Source organism: Mizuhopecten yessoensis, unplaced genomic scaffold, assembly GCF_002113885.1.
Source record: "Mizuhopecten yessoensis strain PY_sf001 unplaced genomic scaffold, ASM211388v2 scaffold401, whole genome shotgun sequence".
NCBI lineage: Eukaryota > Metazoa > Mollusca > Bivalvia > Pectinida > Pectinidae > Mizuhopecten > Mizuhopecten yessoensis.
This window is the reverse complement of record NW_018403528.1, coordinates 48,212-63,866: the sequence shown is the minus strand read 5'-3', so window position 1 is coordinate 63,866 and position 15,655 is coordinate 48,212. Positions and strand designations below refer to the sequence as shown.

The window sequence follows — 15,655 nt, the reverse complement described above, 5'->3', positions numbered from 1 at the left end:
TTATGTTTGTTTATTTCATACAGTTCTATATGTTCATAGTATTCCCCTAAGTTAGGGCTTTCGTTTCAGCAATTATTTATCAAAGAAATAGTTTTGCCAGAAAAACGTGTCCAGTACATTCTTTGTCGGCAATGGTACGGGGATCCGTAGTTAGTGGTATTAGGCACACGCACGTTCAAGGCGATAGCAACTCTCATAGATAAAGGTCAACATAACTATGTAGGTCTGTGTGTTGTTGATATAAAAGCTTATAATCTTTTAACTTTTAAAACTGTGTTCTCTACTGTCAGTATTTCTTACTATTATTTTCATTCTTTATGACGGGCTCACTTAAATTGTAAATTGGTTTTCTTTATTACTATTCTCTTACTTATATCCACCAAATTGATATAATTAATTCCAAATGTCATTTATGAGGAGTTCTTGAACTTCTTTGATACTTGGAGAGGACATTTATTGCTTTTAACTGGTCCAGTAATTAAATAAATAGTCGAAGGTCAACGGGAACCTCGCTTTGAACATTTATAACTACACCGCTTTATAGATATGCACTGTGCGGCGCAATCGGTCATCGCGGTAAACTTTCTCTCTCAAATCGATCAAAGGGAGCTCCGCTGACTTATCAAAGCAAATACTGCACTGGTAACAAACGGTCTGAACTTTTCAATGCGATGATGCCTTTATATAAATGATAAAATTATGATAATATTTTGCTTTAGATTACAAAAAAAAAAAAAAAAAAGAAATCATGTTCACCTGAAATAAAGAAACAGATCAACATTTATCTGCAATGTACGATCCTAAGATAAATACTGAATTAATTAGTCTTCAGATACAGTTCTAGGCTAGACGTCATGGATTTTTTCCCCGGGAGCCTCGTTCCCCGGAAGTCGTGTCTGTGACATCCAGAGAGCGTGGTGTGATTTCGATGTCCGGAGCTTCCTGTTTCTGAAGACGATACTTTGCTACGAAAGGCATGACTGACATGATTATCGCAGTCAGTAGAAGTAGACACCCGCCAAATACATTGGAGTAAATATAGTTCTGAGTGAGCTGGTACAAGCCACCTGAAAAATACAAATGATCATTTGGAAACTGCCCGGACGGTAATGGTTGCCACATACATTTAAAGGGATAAGCGTTATCACGTGACTACAGCAGAACATTGTTTACAATTCGGTAAGGTGATACTTAGAAGTGAGAAGTTCTGTCACGGAAGTCTGAAAATATTTTCTTGGACAAATCGTCCAGATTAACGAGATTCTAATAACTCTGACAATTTCCATCGAAAACAACCCCACCATATTATAAATAACAAAATAACAGGAAATACATTCAAACGTAAATAATAATAAACTAAATTATCAAGTGAAGCATCGGAAACCCGAATCTAATAATGTACAGTGAGCTGTCGGTAACCCGGTCCGACAATGAACAATGTAATCTTGGTCATCGGACACCGGAAATATGCATTTTATTCTTGGGTTATCTAGACCGATAACGTACAGCGAAACCTCTTCAACCCGGTCACCGATACTATACAGTGAACTCGACGTGAGCCGGGCTCCGTTACAGTGAACCCTCGGCAATTCGTACCGATAATGTCCAAGGATGCCTCGTAATCTAGACACCGGTTATCAAGAAAACTCACTTACAGTATATTTTGAAAAAAATCCGATCCCATATACAACCTGTCGGAAAGAACGCTATTGTTAATAAGAGAATATTAAATTGATTATTTTTTAATCTTTTGAAACACTAAAATAAAATTAATCTTAACGATAATCTGAATATCAAAGTATGCTAAGTTAGCGAACTTCTTTGGTAGATAGTGTTACATGATATATTTGGTTTGCGTTTTACGTCCTAACAACAGCTTTGGTCATTTTAGGACGATCCAGGTTTTGACTTGTGGAGGAAAACAGGAGAAAAACCACCGACCTGCGACCAGTACCTGGCAACTGCCTCACGTGGGCCTCGAACCCACGACCCAGTGGTGGAGGGTTAGTGATCGTAGACGGCCAGACGCCTTAAAAACACTCACCCTCTTCCCCCGTTACATTAGCTGCTCGCTCCAGTAGTTAGATATGGAATAAAAACAATTAAAAGTTTGAGATTCTTTTATCATAGGTATCAGACGTTTACAAAGTGTACTAATAGATGTCTGACCGGCAAGTGGTGGACCCGCTACAGCGGCTGGACCTTTAGCCATGGTGATGAGTCCAAAGGCTGGCGTGAGATTGTCCAGTCCGACGTACTCTAGTGCTATCAGCGGCTGTGTGGGACAGGAGAAACCTATTGGAAAGAAACGCAAGTTGGTTGTACACTTATAGTTTTTATCTATTGATGTGGTACATTATTCACATGGTTATGTGTGATACTGCGCTTGGTTTGTTGTTTTGCGATTAAAACAGGATATGCCGGGCCCGTGATTGCGTAATCAACGTCTCGGGTCTCTCGTTTACAGCGCAGATCGATTGCCTCATTTCCCAGTCTGACAAGTTTTTCACCGGCCTAAAGATCGAACCAACACTGTATCACACTACATGAGATGACGTCACTACTAAACAATTTTACTAACCTCGACGACCCTATCAAAACTTTTACTGAAACACTCACTTCTATTGCCCAAAAGACAATTCCAAAATCCGCTCCAAAACCTACGAAGTTCCTTTTATCTGAAGAATCTGTTAAAACACGCAGTAATCGGGCAGCTGCTCTAAGACGCTACTTCAATTGCCCAACTGCTTCAAACTACAGTGAATTTAAAATTTGGCGGGCAAAGGCTCGGCGATCAATTAAAATTGACAAAAGAAACAGCTGGAGAGAATATGTATCCAAGATATCATCAAACACGTCCTCAAAAAAAGTATGGAATATGATTCGGAAAATGAGTGGGAAAAAGAAAAAGGCAACATCCTCCCACCTCATTAATAAAAACATTTGTTTTTCGTCTATGACTGCATTTGCTGATGCATTTGCAAAAAACATAGCTAAAAACTCATCCCCTTTAAACCAATCCCAAAAATTCCAGTCTTTAAAAAAAAAAAGAGAGAAAAGAAACGGCTCAATTTCAAATCATCAAACAGTTATAATGAACAATTTACCCTACCAGAACTTGTTGATTCGCTTAGAAAATCACAGGACACTGCTTCGGTGGGTCCTAATGATATTCCATATTTTCTAAAGCACTTACCGGACTCTTCACTAACATGCCTTCTTTACATATTCAACCAAGTTTACGCTTCCGGAAAGATTCCCGATTCGTGGAAGAACTCCACAATTATACCTATCCCAAAACCGGGAAAGGATGCTACTGACCCAAACAACTATCGTCCTATCTCTCTGACTAGTTGTGTATGTAAAACTTTAGAACGAATGATAAACACTAGACTGGTTTGGTTTCTTGAGGCCAACGATATAATATCCCCTCTTCAAAGTGGCTTTAGAAATAGAAGAGGGACAAATGACCATCTCATCAGATTAGAGACGTTCATTCGAGAGGCTTTCGCCAAGAAAGAACACCTTGTCGCTGTGTTCTTCGATCTTGAGAAGGCCTATGATACTACATGGCAGTATGGCATCATGAAAGATCTTCACGACCTTGGCGTACGTGGAAACCTTCCCAATTTTATATCTAATTACCTATCAGATAGACACTTCAAAGTCCGTGTTGGTTCAACTTTTTCTGAAACGTCTAAACAGGAAATGGGAGTCCCACAGGGTGGAATCCTATCAGTCACACTGTTTGGACTTAAAATAAATGATATAGTCAAATGTCTTGGTCAATCAACAGAAGGGTCGTTATTTGTGGATGACTTCTTGATCTGTTACAGATCTAAGAACATGCACACGATAGAACGACAACTTCAACAGAGTTTAAACAAACTACAAAATTGGGCAGACGAAAACGGCTTCAAATTCTCTAAATCCAAAACTGTGTGCATGCATTTCTGTCAAAAACGAAAAGCACACAATGACCCAAATCTAACACTCGATGGCACTAGAATTCCTGTTGTTGAACAGACTAAATTTCTCGGCCTCATTTTTGATTCGAAACTCTCTTTCATACCACATATAAAGTATCTGAAGGATAAGTGTTCCAAGGCGTTAAACATTATACGAGTCCTTTCTCATACTGATTGGGGAGCGGATCGTGAAATGCTTTTGCGCCTATACAGATCACTTATTCGAACAAAACTGGATTATGGTTCTATGGTATACGGGTCAGCGCGCAGTTCGTACCTTCAGATGCTAGATCCAATCCATAACCAAGGGCTACGTCTTGCCCTGGGAGCTTTTCGAACAACACCTGTAAAAAGCCTGTACGTGGAAGCAAATGAACCATCCCTTTATGACAGAAGAATAAAACTTTCATTACAATTTGCAACTCAATTAAAATCAAACCCTAAAAATCCTGCTTTCAACCAAGTATTCAACCCCAAATACCAAAACATATTTACGCAAAACCAAAAACTTCTGCCAACATTTGGTATCCGAATTTTGAATTTCCTGCAAGAACTCAACATAAAATTGACGGACATAGCTGAATTTAACATATCTGATGTTCCTCCGTGGACCATTCAAACCCCCGATTTTAACTTTACATTACATGAGCGAGGGAAATCAAGTGTTATGCCCGAAGAACACAAATCCTCCTTTCGGGAATGCATTTCGAATTACCCTTCTCATACACAACTTTACACCGATGGCTCCAAAGAAGGTGAGAAAGTGGCAGCAGCCTGCTGTACTGCCAATACTTGCACTTCAGTCCGACTACCAGACGGCGCCTCCATCTTTTCTGCTGAAGCATGCGCCATTGGTTTGGCCCTCGACCATATCGATGAACACCGCATTAAAAAGGCAATTATTTGTTCAGACTCTCTATCTGTCCTACAGAGTTTACAGTTACGAGATCCTAAAAACACACTCGTACAAAACCTTGCTCTTCGAATATCTCGTATATTAAAAAAGTCTAAAATAACAATACTATGGATTCCGAGCCATGTCGGAATTAAAGGCAACGAATTTGCTGACAGGGAAGCAAAAAATGCATTGAATCTCGAACAAACAAATATCAAACTACCATACATAGATTTTAAACCTACTATTCGTACAGCCATTCAAAATGAATGGCAGCAACGCTGGTCTCTCGAGACCACCAACAAACTTTTTAAGATACAACCGAAACTTAAAACATCTATTCCCAGTCGGAAAGATCGTAGAGAGGAAGTTGTCCTCGCTCGGCTCCGCACTGGGCACACATATCTACTCATTCGTACCTTTTAAAACGAGAGGACATAACTTCATGCCACGCATGTGACACTCCATTTACTGTGGAACATTTTTTAATAGAATGTTCCGATTTTAAACACATTCGTGATAACTACTTCCGAGTCCCGGATATGAAAACACTTTTCAGTTCCGTGGATTCGAAGGCATTATTTTACTATTTGAAAGACATCGGTCTATTTTATAGACTCTGATGTCTTTTAACCCATCTTACCATTTTTGACGTTATATATATATCGCATATTCCATATCATCTATTCGTTATCTCTTTTATTATTTTAACCCCCTTTTTTATTTTTTATTATCTACACATACAATGCGAATGCTTTTAAAATGAACCATTTTATCTGATTTTATCTTCGCTTCTCACATGTTTGTTAAAAAAATAAAAAATAAAAAAATCACCATGGCCCTAAATGACCACAGCCGTCGATAGGCCGTTAAACGTAAACAAACAAACAGATAAACAATGGCAGTTTATGTGAATTTAACCCCGTGAGATAAGATGTTTTAAATCACCGACCTCAATATTAGAGATTATCACACTGAACCATATAGAACCCTGTGATTTTATCTCGTTAAGCACGGAATTGAACCTTGTGAAAGCCATCGAATTAAGAGAGCATCACATTGAAGCATGGGATATGATGTGTTGAATAATGGGAGAGTATGTAACGCATTGATCCCTGGGATAGTGTTGAATCACGGGGGAGACACGCATTGATCCCTGGGATAGTGTTGAATCACGGGGGAAAACTGCATTGATCCCTGGGATAGTGTTGAATCACGGGGAAGAAACGCATTGATCCCTGGGATAGTGTTTAATCACGGGGGAGAAACGCATTGATCCCTGGGATAATGTTGAATCACGGGGGAGAAACGCATTGATCCCAGGGATAGAGTTGAATCACGGGGGAGAAACGCATTGATCCCAGGGATAGAGTTGAATCACGGGGGAGAAACGCATTGATCCCAGGGATAGAGTTGAATCACGGGGGAGAAACGCATTGATCCCGGGGATAGTGTTGAATCACGGGGGAGAACCGCATTGATCCCTGGGATAGTGTTGAATCGCGGGGGAGAAACGCATTGATCCCTGGGATAATGTTGAATCACGGGGGAGAAACGCATTGATCCCTTGGATAGTGTTGAATCACGGGGGAGAAATGCATTGATCCCTGGGATAGTGTTGAATCATGGGGGAGAAACGCATTGATCCCTGGGATAATGTTGAATCACGGGGGAGAAACGCATTGAACCCTGGAATAGTGTTGAATCACGGGGGTGAAACGCATTGATCCCTGGGATAGTGTTGAATCATGGGGGAGAACTGCATTGATCCCTGGAATAGTGTTGAATCACGGGGGAGAAAGGCATTGATCCCTGGGATAATGTTGAATCACGGGGGAGAAACGCATTGATCCCGGGGATAGTGTTGAATCACGGGGGAGAAACTCATTGATCCCTGGGATAGTGTTGAATCACGGGAGAGAAACGCATTGATTCCTGGGATAGTGTTGAATCACGGGGGAGACACGCATTGATCCCTGGGATAGTGTTGAATCGCGGGGGAGAAACGCATTGATCCCTGGGATAGCGTTGAATCACGGGGGAGAAACGCATTGATCCCAGGGATAGAGTTGAATCACGGGGGAGAAACGCATTGATCCCGGGGATAGTGTTGAATCACGGGGGAGAAACTCATTGATCCCTGGGATAGTGTTGAATCACGGGAGAGAAACGCATTGATTCCTGGGATAGTGTTGAATCACGGGGGAGAAATGCATTGATCCCTGGGATAGTGTTGAATCACGGGGAAGAAACGCATTGATCCCTGGGATAGTGTTTAATCACGGGGGAGAAACGCATTGATCCCTTGGATAGTGTTGAATCACGGGGGAGAAATGCATTGATCCCTGGGATAGTGTTGAATCATGGGGGAGAAACGCATTGAACGCTGGGATAGTGTTGAATCACGGGGGAGAAAGGCATTGATCCCTGGGATAATGTTGAATCACGGGGGAGAAACGCATTGATCCCGGGGATAGTGTTGAATCACGGGGGAGAACCGCATTGATCCCTGGGATAGTGTTGAATCGCGGGGGAGAAACGCATTGATCCCTGGGATAATGTTGAATCACGGGGGAGAACCGCATTGAACACTGGAATAGTGTTGAATCACGGGGGAGAAAGGCATTGATCCCTGGGATAGTGTTGAATCACGGGGGAGAAACGCATTGAACACTGGAATAGTGTTGAATCACGGGGGAGAAACGCATTGAACACTGGGATAGTGTTGAATCACGGGGGAGAAACGCATTGATCCCTGGGATAGTGTTGAATCACGGGGGAGAACTGCATTGATCCCTGGGATAGTGTTGAATCACGGGGGAGACACGCAATGGTGCGACACTTACCAACGAAGAAAGCATAGACTCCAATGAAAACTGCCAATGACTCAAAAGTCGTACACAGCCAGAACAGGAAACAGGCTAGAGCGCAGACGGCGTTGCCGAAGTTACAGACAAACAGCGGACTGAACATCCTTATAGAGGCCAACAATCCGCCCGCAAGTCTTCCTGCCATGTTGAACACACCTGAACAGAAGCAATGCCTGATTAGCTCAGGGTTTTTTTTGGTCAAAAATGGAAGTATAAAGCCAAAATTCCGTGTAACATTGAAGTTAAAAACTGAATTGCGCATATCTGTATGTAACTAGACTTTAAATTTCTAGGCCCTGATTTATATTTGTCATTAATTCACAAGCAAACATAGGGGTGGACATGGGACGAGGACAAGCGATAATTTCACTCAATGTTATCAAATGTATTCTAGTAGCTGTTTTATACGTTGTACGTCCACCTTATGATTGATTTTTGTTTAAGATTTTACTGAAAAGGCGACAGACAGCACCCATGTACAGGTAAACTGCTCATCTGGCCACTACTCAAGGCATGTTTTATGGTGTTACCACGCTGAAACGTCAAGACTACGGATGCGTACTAGTATGACGCCTCAAGTGGCTACATATTACACTGACCACGGGATTACAGACCCGAAGGAGACACAACCAAAACGACAAAGTAAAGAAAGATGTAAGGTCGCAAGTTGTGACATTAGAAAGCGGCATCCTCGAAACCAAAGTGTTTCGTTGTCGACACACGCATCTTCTCTGCACCCCTGAAATGTGTCATGACGAAATTTAAGGTTCGCGGTAAGCTACTTGATTGGTTTCAGGCATTAATAATCTGAATAGCCATAAAGTTGATACCTGTCATCTAAAAATCACCGTGGAGCCACACCAAACTTCAAAGCTTGCCGATTTTACCGTTACGCTCCAGCGCGATTCTTGTGATCGTCATCCACAAGTTGTCGCGTGAAGAGCCATGACATATTCCAGGGGTCAAGATAAGACGTGTATCGATAGCGGAATAAGTGGATTTCGAGGATGGGAACGTTGATACATGTCGATATATCTGGCGTGCCTTACTTCGAAGAAAACAGAAAACCATACAACGGAAACTGGGTCTTTACAAGATTTCTTTAATATATTTTTATTCCCATCAATTTCTACTACTTTGTACTATACAGTGTGTCTTATTTTTTCGATCAACTATTGACCAACTACCATGTTGTATTGTTTTAATTAACCTTTTGTTTACTTGTCAATCTGCTAAAGCAAACCAGCCAATCGGATTATAATACCATACACTTACCGAAAATGACGAAGAGTGTAGCGATGTCCCGGCCTTCCAGTCCAATGAAATAGCTGTAATCGGCCAGGAACGTCATTGGAATGTGCTGTGCCATCTGAGCGAGAGCCGAGCCCGCGACAAGGAGCAGAAAGGCAGGGTCCTTCATAAACGGTTTACATGTACCTTTACACCAGAGACTTCCTCCACTGTCTGACGTCATGTATGACGAGGTATCATCACTAGTAGCGTATGTATGTTCCATCTCCTCAACATGTTTTGAGTGAACAGATCTGTGGGAAGAGTATGTCCTCAATATATTTGTACTTCCGGTGAGGAAGATGTCCTTCCTATCAAAGATGCTACGTTTATTCGCAGGCAGATGTTTGTGCCGCTTATGTTTTGGTTGATGAACACACTGAAGAGATCGATAAAGACCGAGTTGTTCCTTTGAAACATCATGCCTGTCTATGTGACGGTGCGGAAGGCTGCGCGTACTTGAATGTTCAGTGTTCCCAACGTAAACAAACCTATTTGGAACCCTTCCATTTTGTACTTTTCCATTTTTCACATTACTATTTTGAATCTCTCTATTTTCCTGCAGAGATAAAGACGACCACAAATGATCTTCATGTTGTTTATATGAAATAGAAGACTCGTCGTGTGCTTCTCTGTCTAGTTTGATTGTACCGGCACATCTATGATTACCTCCCTTTGTAGACTGAGGAGGCGGTCGCATCAGCAGTCCGGAAACACATATATTTAAAACGAACCCCGCCCACAATAAAATAGAAGCTTTCCAACCGTAATAGTCCATCAGAATATTTGTTACTGGCGATAAAACGACGACACCTAATCCACTTCCTGCAGAAATTATGCCTTGCGCAATACCACGCTTCCTGTCAAAATACGTATTAACCAAAGTCATTGACGGCAGAAAGTACAGCCCACATCCAATTCCTGGAAGGTAAACACTTAACCATTAAGATTTTTAAAAAACATAATCAGAATTTAGTCCACATATATTTGCATATAAACTACCATTGAAATATGTATTACGTTTCCTATAATTCAGGGTGATAATCGACCTCAAAAACTATTTCTACATTCATTTTTACAACTCTGCCTTGACATGATAATAATAATATTAATAATTTGAGATTCCTATATATCACTTAATCATAACCTAGTCATAGGTCGTCTCAAAGCGCGGTTCACAAATTATTATCCGTGTTTATATGGCCTTTGCAACCAGACAATATCTTTCTCAACTCCCAGGGGAGCATACAGCCGGTGCTGCCATTTCGGCGCTCACAGCTAGCATTCAACGATTACAGCACTGCCCAACTTCATACTCATTTACAGCTGAGTAGACTGGAACAAGCGGAGTAAAGTATCTTTTTCAAAGATACAACACAGTGCCGTGAAACGACTCGAACCCGCAACCCTTCGTCCACGAGTCCGGCGTCCTACCGCTGGACTACCGTGCCTCCAAATATACATCACTATCTACTTAAACGATAATAACAACTACCTCATAAACTCGGGTCTATATTTGAAGTTTGTGATACCTTCAAGATAATTGTACTCCACCTTATGTCTACCTCCATGCTATATCCCTACTAGTAAGAACGAATGACTTGTACGATACAGCTAATGTGGGAACCCCTTGCAGAATGAGCGATTTTCTTTGGAGTCCCATATTTGAGGACACAGAAGCGGCCAAATTAATCTGCTGCACCCATTGCAACATTTGGAATACTACTTATTTCTCTCTACTTCCTAAAAACATTTTTGCTACTTGGCAATACCTCACATTTGGTCTGAGTGTTTAACGCTTGCGCAAGTGATGAAGTCAATAGGTGCTGTCCCCAGGTAGAGGCCTAACGAAGTCCTTAAACATGGTAGTTTCTATTCTTTGCGAAGCATTTGGCATTAAGGGTAATTGCAACACATGGAATGCTGTGATGAGTGCCTACGGCATGGTAATTCAGTGAGGAAACATTTTCTATGCAGTATATCAGATCAACGCTATCACAAGAATTCATTTGAACAAACTTGGTAGCCCTTCATCCCAGCATGTTACTGGCCAAATATCATTATCCTAGGCCTCTCGGTTATTCAGAAGAAGTTGTTTAAATCTTTTAAGCATATTTGACCCCTGTGACTTTGAATATTTGTCATGGTCATTCATTAGAACAAACTTGTAAGCCCTTCATCCCAGCATGCTACTTGCCAAACATCATTATCCTAGGCCTCTTGGTTATTCAGAAGAAGTTGTTTAAAGGTTTTATAGATTTCTGGCCACTGTGACCTTGAATATAAGTAAAGGTCATTCATTTGAACAAACTTGTTAGCCTTTCATCCTAGCATGTTCCTGTCTAAATATCATCACCCTATGACTCTTTGTTTTCCAGAAGAAGTTGTTTGAATATTTTAACATATTTGACCCATGTGACCTTGAAAATGGATGAAATCATTTGTTTGAACAAACTTCGTAGCCCTTCATCCCAGCATATTACTGGCCAAATATCATAACCCTAAGCCTCTCGATTATTCAGAAGAAGTTGTATAAAGACTTCAACATATTTGACCCCTGTGACCTTGATTATCAGTCAAGATCATTTATTTGAACAAACTTTGTAGCCCTTCCTCCGAGCAGGTTACTGGCCAAGTATCATAAACCTAAGCCTCTCGGTTATTCAGAAGAAGTTGTTTAAATCTTTTAAGCATATTTGACCCCTGTGACCTTGAATATAAGTCAACATCATTTATTTGAACAAACTTTGTAGCCCTTCATCCGAGCAGGTTACTGGCCAAGTATCATAAACCTAAGCCTCTCGGTTATTCAGAAGAAGTTGTTTAAATCTTTTAAGCATATTTGACCCCTGTGACCTTGAATATAAGTCAACATCATTTATTTCAACAAACTTTGTAGCCCTTCATCCGAGCAGGTTACTGGCCAAGTATCATAAACCTAAGCCTCTCGGTTATTCAAAGGAAGTTGTATAAAGACTTTAACATATTTGACCCCTGTGACCTTGATTATAAGTCAAGGTAATTTATTTGAACAAACGTTGTAGCCTTTCATCCAAGCATGTTTCTGGCCAAATATAAACACACTTGGCCTCTCGGTTATTCAGAAGAAGTTGTTTAAATCTTTTAAGCATATTTGACCCCTGTGACTTTGAATATATGTCAAGGTCATTCATTTAAACAAACTTGGTAGCCCTTTATCCCAGCATGCTACTGGCCAAATATCATTATCCTAGGCCTCTTGGTTACTTATTCAGAAGAAGTTGTTTAAAGGTGTTAAACATTTCTGATCACTGTGACCTTGAATATAAGTAAAGGTCATTCATTTGAACAAGCTTGGTAGCCCTTGATCCTATTATGTTTCTGTCCAAATATCATCACCCTAGGACTCTTGGTTATTTAGAAGAAGTTGTTTGAAGATTGTACCATATTTGACCCCTATGACCTTGATTATAAGTCAAGGTAACTTATTTGAACACACTTTGTAGCCCCTCATCCAAGCATGTTTCTGGCCAAATATCATTACCCCAGGCCTCTTATTGGTTGTTCAGAAGAAGTTGTGCAAAGTAAAAAGTTGACGCCGGACGCCGGACGCCGCACCATGGCATAAGTTCACTTAGGGCCAGGTGAGCTAAAAATCAAACCAGACCATACCTGTAAGGATCCCGTGCGTAAAGAGGAAGACTGTCATGGATTGAGAGGCGAAGCTACATAAGAGTCCTACGCAAGTAACACATGCTCCGAATACTGTAACCTGACGGGCTCCAAACCTCCGGATCAACTCACTACAGACGGGACCTGGAACAATATTTACACATTGAACCTCATTAATCCGGATAACAGCTACACAAAAACAACTTTTATTACGTACTTGATAACTTTACGTGACGTCACTATGGCGGACACTTACCTATGAAGCAACACATGCCGACCATGAGGGAACCGGGAAGAGCTGTGACAGCGGGTTCCGCTCCAAAGTTAATAAGAAGTTCCGGATACAAAAGGCCATATATTCCTATGAGTCCATCCAAGCAGAACAGATTAAAGAAGCTTGCGCCAACGATCACCCATCCATAGCCGCCGTCAACCAGCTTGACGTCAGATATATGGTCACTTCCGGTATTCCCATCCGGATGCGCCGTTCCCTTGGGAGATGATCCAGATTCGATGGACATCCTCGGGTGTCTCCCCTCCGAGTCTGTGTTTAGATCGGCCATTCAGTCATAGTTTCTGAAAATGATATAGTAATATTAGTGACGTTGAGCACGTGGTGTCTCTCATCAAAAGATATGGGGCCTGTTCGTTTATGCTTGAACCGGTTTGTCCGTTTTTAAATGTAACAATTTCGGATAAGCAGCATCAGGTGACTAGGTCCGACCTTATTTAATAAACGAACAACTGTGGTCCGACCAAACTCGTGATTAGGGGGACACATGTGTCTAGCACGTGATAGGAACCACATTTCCTCCAGTCTAATGGTTCGGAACACAATTATCCGTGATGTGTAAAAAAAAATTCCAAAAGGCTTTATATATCCCCAGACAGACATATAACAAACGTACGTTACGTCGAAAGCTGACCCTACTTCAAAGTTCATACTTATTTCTTTACCTACACGTGTATACATATACAGTCACGTACGGTAATTAATACAGCACTAAGTAAATAACAGCGGATCTATTTATAACTCATATTCATGACGACATTGTTCACGCAGCTCTATACTAAATTTAGACGCATATGTGGAGGTCGATAAATCCAATACATTAAATACACTCACTGATAGGCACGCAACCTCGATGCATGCGTATACGTTGTACTCATGTATTGACGAATCGTAAGGTAATTACGTTACACAGCCAACAAGGTAAATAGAGGTTACACAACGATCAGTGGTTGTTGAATATGGCATTTATTTCACTGAGTAAGTTAATTTTCAAAAGTTACAAAAGACACGAGCTTTAGCGAGTGTCTTTCTCTAACTTTTGAAAATTAACTCATGAGAGTGAAATAAATACTATACTTAACAACCACGAGTCGTGTGATCTGTTTCTACCACAATCTCAGTCAGAAACAACTGGAGTGTGACCTGATTTGAATATCATACACACATGCGTTTGTTGACAAGGCTGGCGTAGTGATATTATACCATATATGTACAAAGTCACTCATTAATATTGACGTGTTTTTTTACAAATTTAATAATTGTCAAAATAAATAAGTATTGAGAGTATGCAGTATTGCATTAATTTATATAAATTAACCGCAGACTATATGCGCGTACGAAGTCTGCCTCCCGCCAAGTGATGCAGACGAACTAATCGCAGTCAATGTCCAAAACAATAGGCCTGGGACGTTTCTTCGTGACGGTTCTATGGTTGACGTACATAGTGAAAGTTCAGCCATAGTCAGACCCTCCAAATAGCGATAACGGAACGTTGGGAGAACGAACTATTTTCCGACACTGACAGATCATGTTTTGGTTTCACGACCTGGACACGCGACGGTGTGACGTCGAAACGATATCGAGCGTTTGTAGCATCTTCAAGTGTCATCTTCTTTTAATATTGCCTTAATCCTCACAAAGTCACCAACATTTGCCGGCTGTTGACAGCTATCAGACGACGGAAATAAAACAGCATGTGGCAAAAAGCGCGTGGAAAACGTCGTCCCGGTCAAATTTCATCTTCTCGACCAATCAAAACTCTGGAAGGTCATAAACCACGTGTGGTGTAGGATATACTTATACACTTCTCAAGTTCCGAGCCTACTGGAAACCAGTGCAGGTCCACTGGATATACCTGATGACCGTTTCCGATTTTAAAGCGAACAACGAGGAATATTAATTTTCACGAGATGTGTAGCCCGTAGTACAATGGAGAGTATTGATTGTAAACCTTCCGTTATAGTATAGCTGGCGGAATTATTGGTAGCCGTAATCTGCTAATACTGTATTGAATATGTCAATTTATCATATTCATTAATTAAACACATAAACACCCTGACACTTTAACTGTAAAATATACATGCTCCAAGTCAGGAACCGTTACATTAGTGCATTTCACAATGATTTTATGTTTTTAGCAAAAAAAAAGGTCCAAAAAATGTCCCCCTCTTTCAAATATCCTAGAAACGCCCCTAACAACCGACCTGATTTGGAAAGATACCTTAGGAATCTCTGTGCTATCAAATTTCTTCGAAATTGATAAAAAGTTGCCTACTTTTACAGCCCGAAACAGGCCTGTTCCCCTAGTTATAACGTTTTTAGGTCACCTGAGACCTATTGCGATCGCCTTTTGTCCGTCTACATTTTCGACTTCTTCTCCAAAACCCCTGAACCAATTTCAAGGAAATTTTGCAGAAACCTTCCATTGCCAAAGGTCAACAAAATAAGTCGCCGGTTTGGTCCCCCGCCCCCTGAGGGGCGGGGCCAAAAAGGGTCAAATTGACTAAAATTTCAAAAATCTTCTTCTCAAGACCCAGATATGGTAGAATCAAATACTCTTCATAGATGGAAGGGTCTTAAGGTGCTTTACCAAAATTGTGAATTTCATGACCCTGGGGTCTCACGTTTCCCCCTGGGGAGGGGGTAAACTTTACTATAGTTTATATAGGGAAATCACATTTTGGACCAA

The 15,655-nt window shown here is 41.0% G+C and overlaps 1 protein-coding gene across 7 annotated transcripts in view; it reads right to left on the bottom strand.

Annotated features, from left to right (window-relative positions):
- LOC110447681 (monocarboxylate transporter 2-like) overlaps window positions 1-15,655 on the bottom strand; it is a 20,694-nt gene continuing 5,039 nt past the window's right edge. For 2 of the 7 annotated variants that reach the window (XM_021493559.1, XM_021493527.1), the window contains exons 2-7: window positions 12,931-13,250; window positions 12,675-12,818; window positions 9,009-9,944; window positions 7,710-7,889; window positions 2,170-2,295; window positions 1-1,067 (exon numbers count right to left, since the gene is read on the bottom strand). In XM_021493559.1, coding sequence (XP_021349234.1) covers window positions 853-1,067; window positions 2,170-2,295; window positions 7,710-7,889; window positions 9,009-9,944; window positions 12,675-12,818; window positions 12,931-13,237 — 1,908 coding nt within the window. In that variant the 5' untranslated portion in view covers window positions 13,238-13,250 and the 3' untranslated portion in view covers window positions 1-852. The other 5 variants (XM_021493535.1, XM_021493549.1, XM_021493542.1 and 2 more) reach the window with 5 other exon arrangements.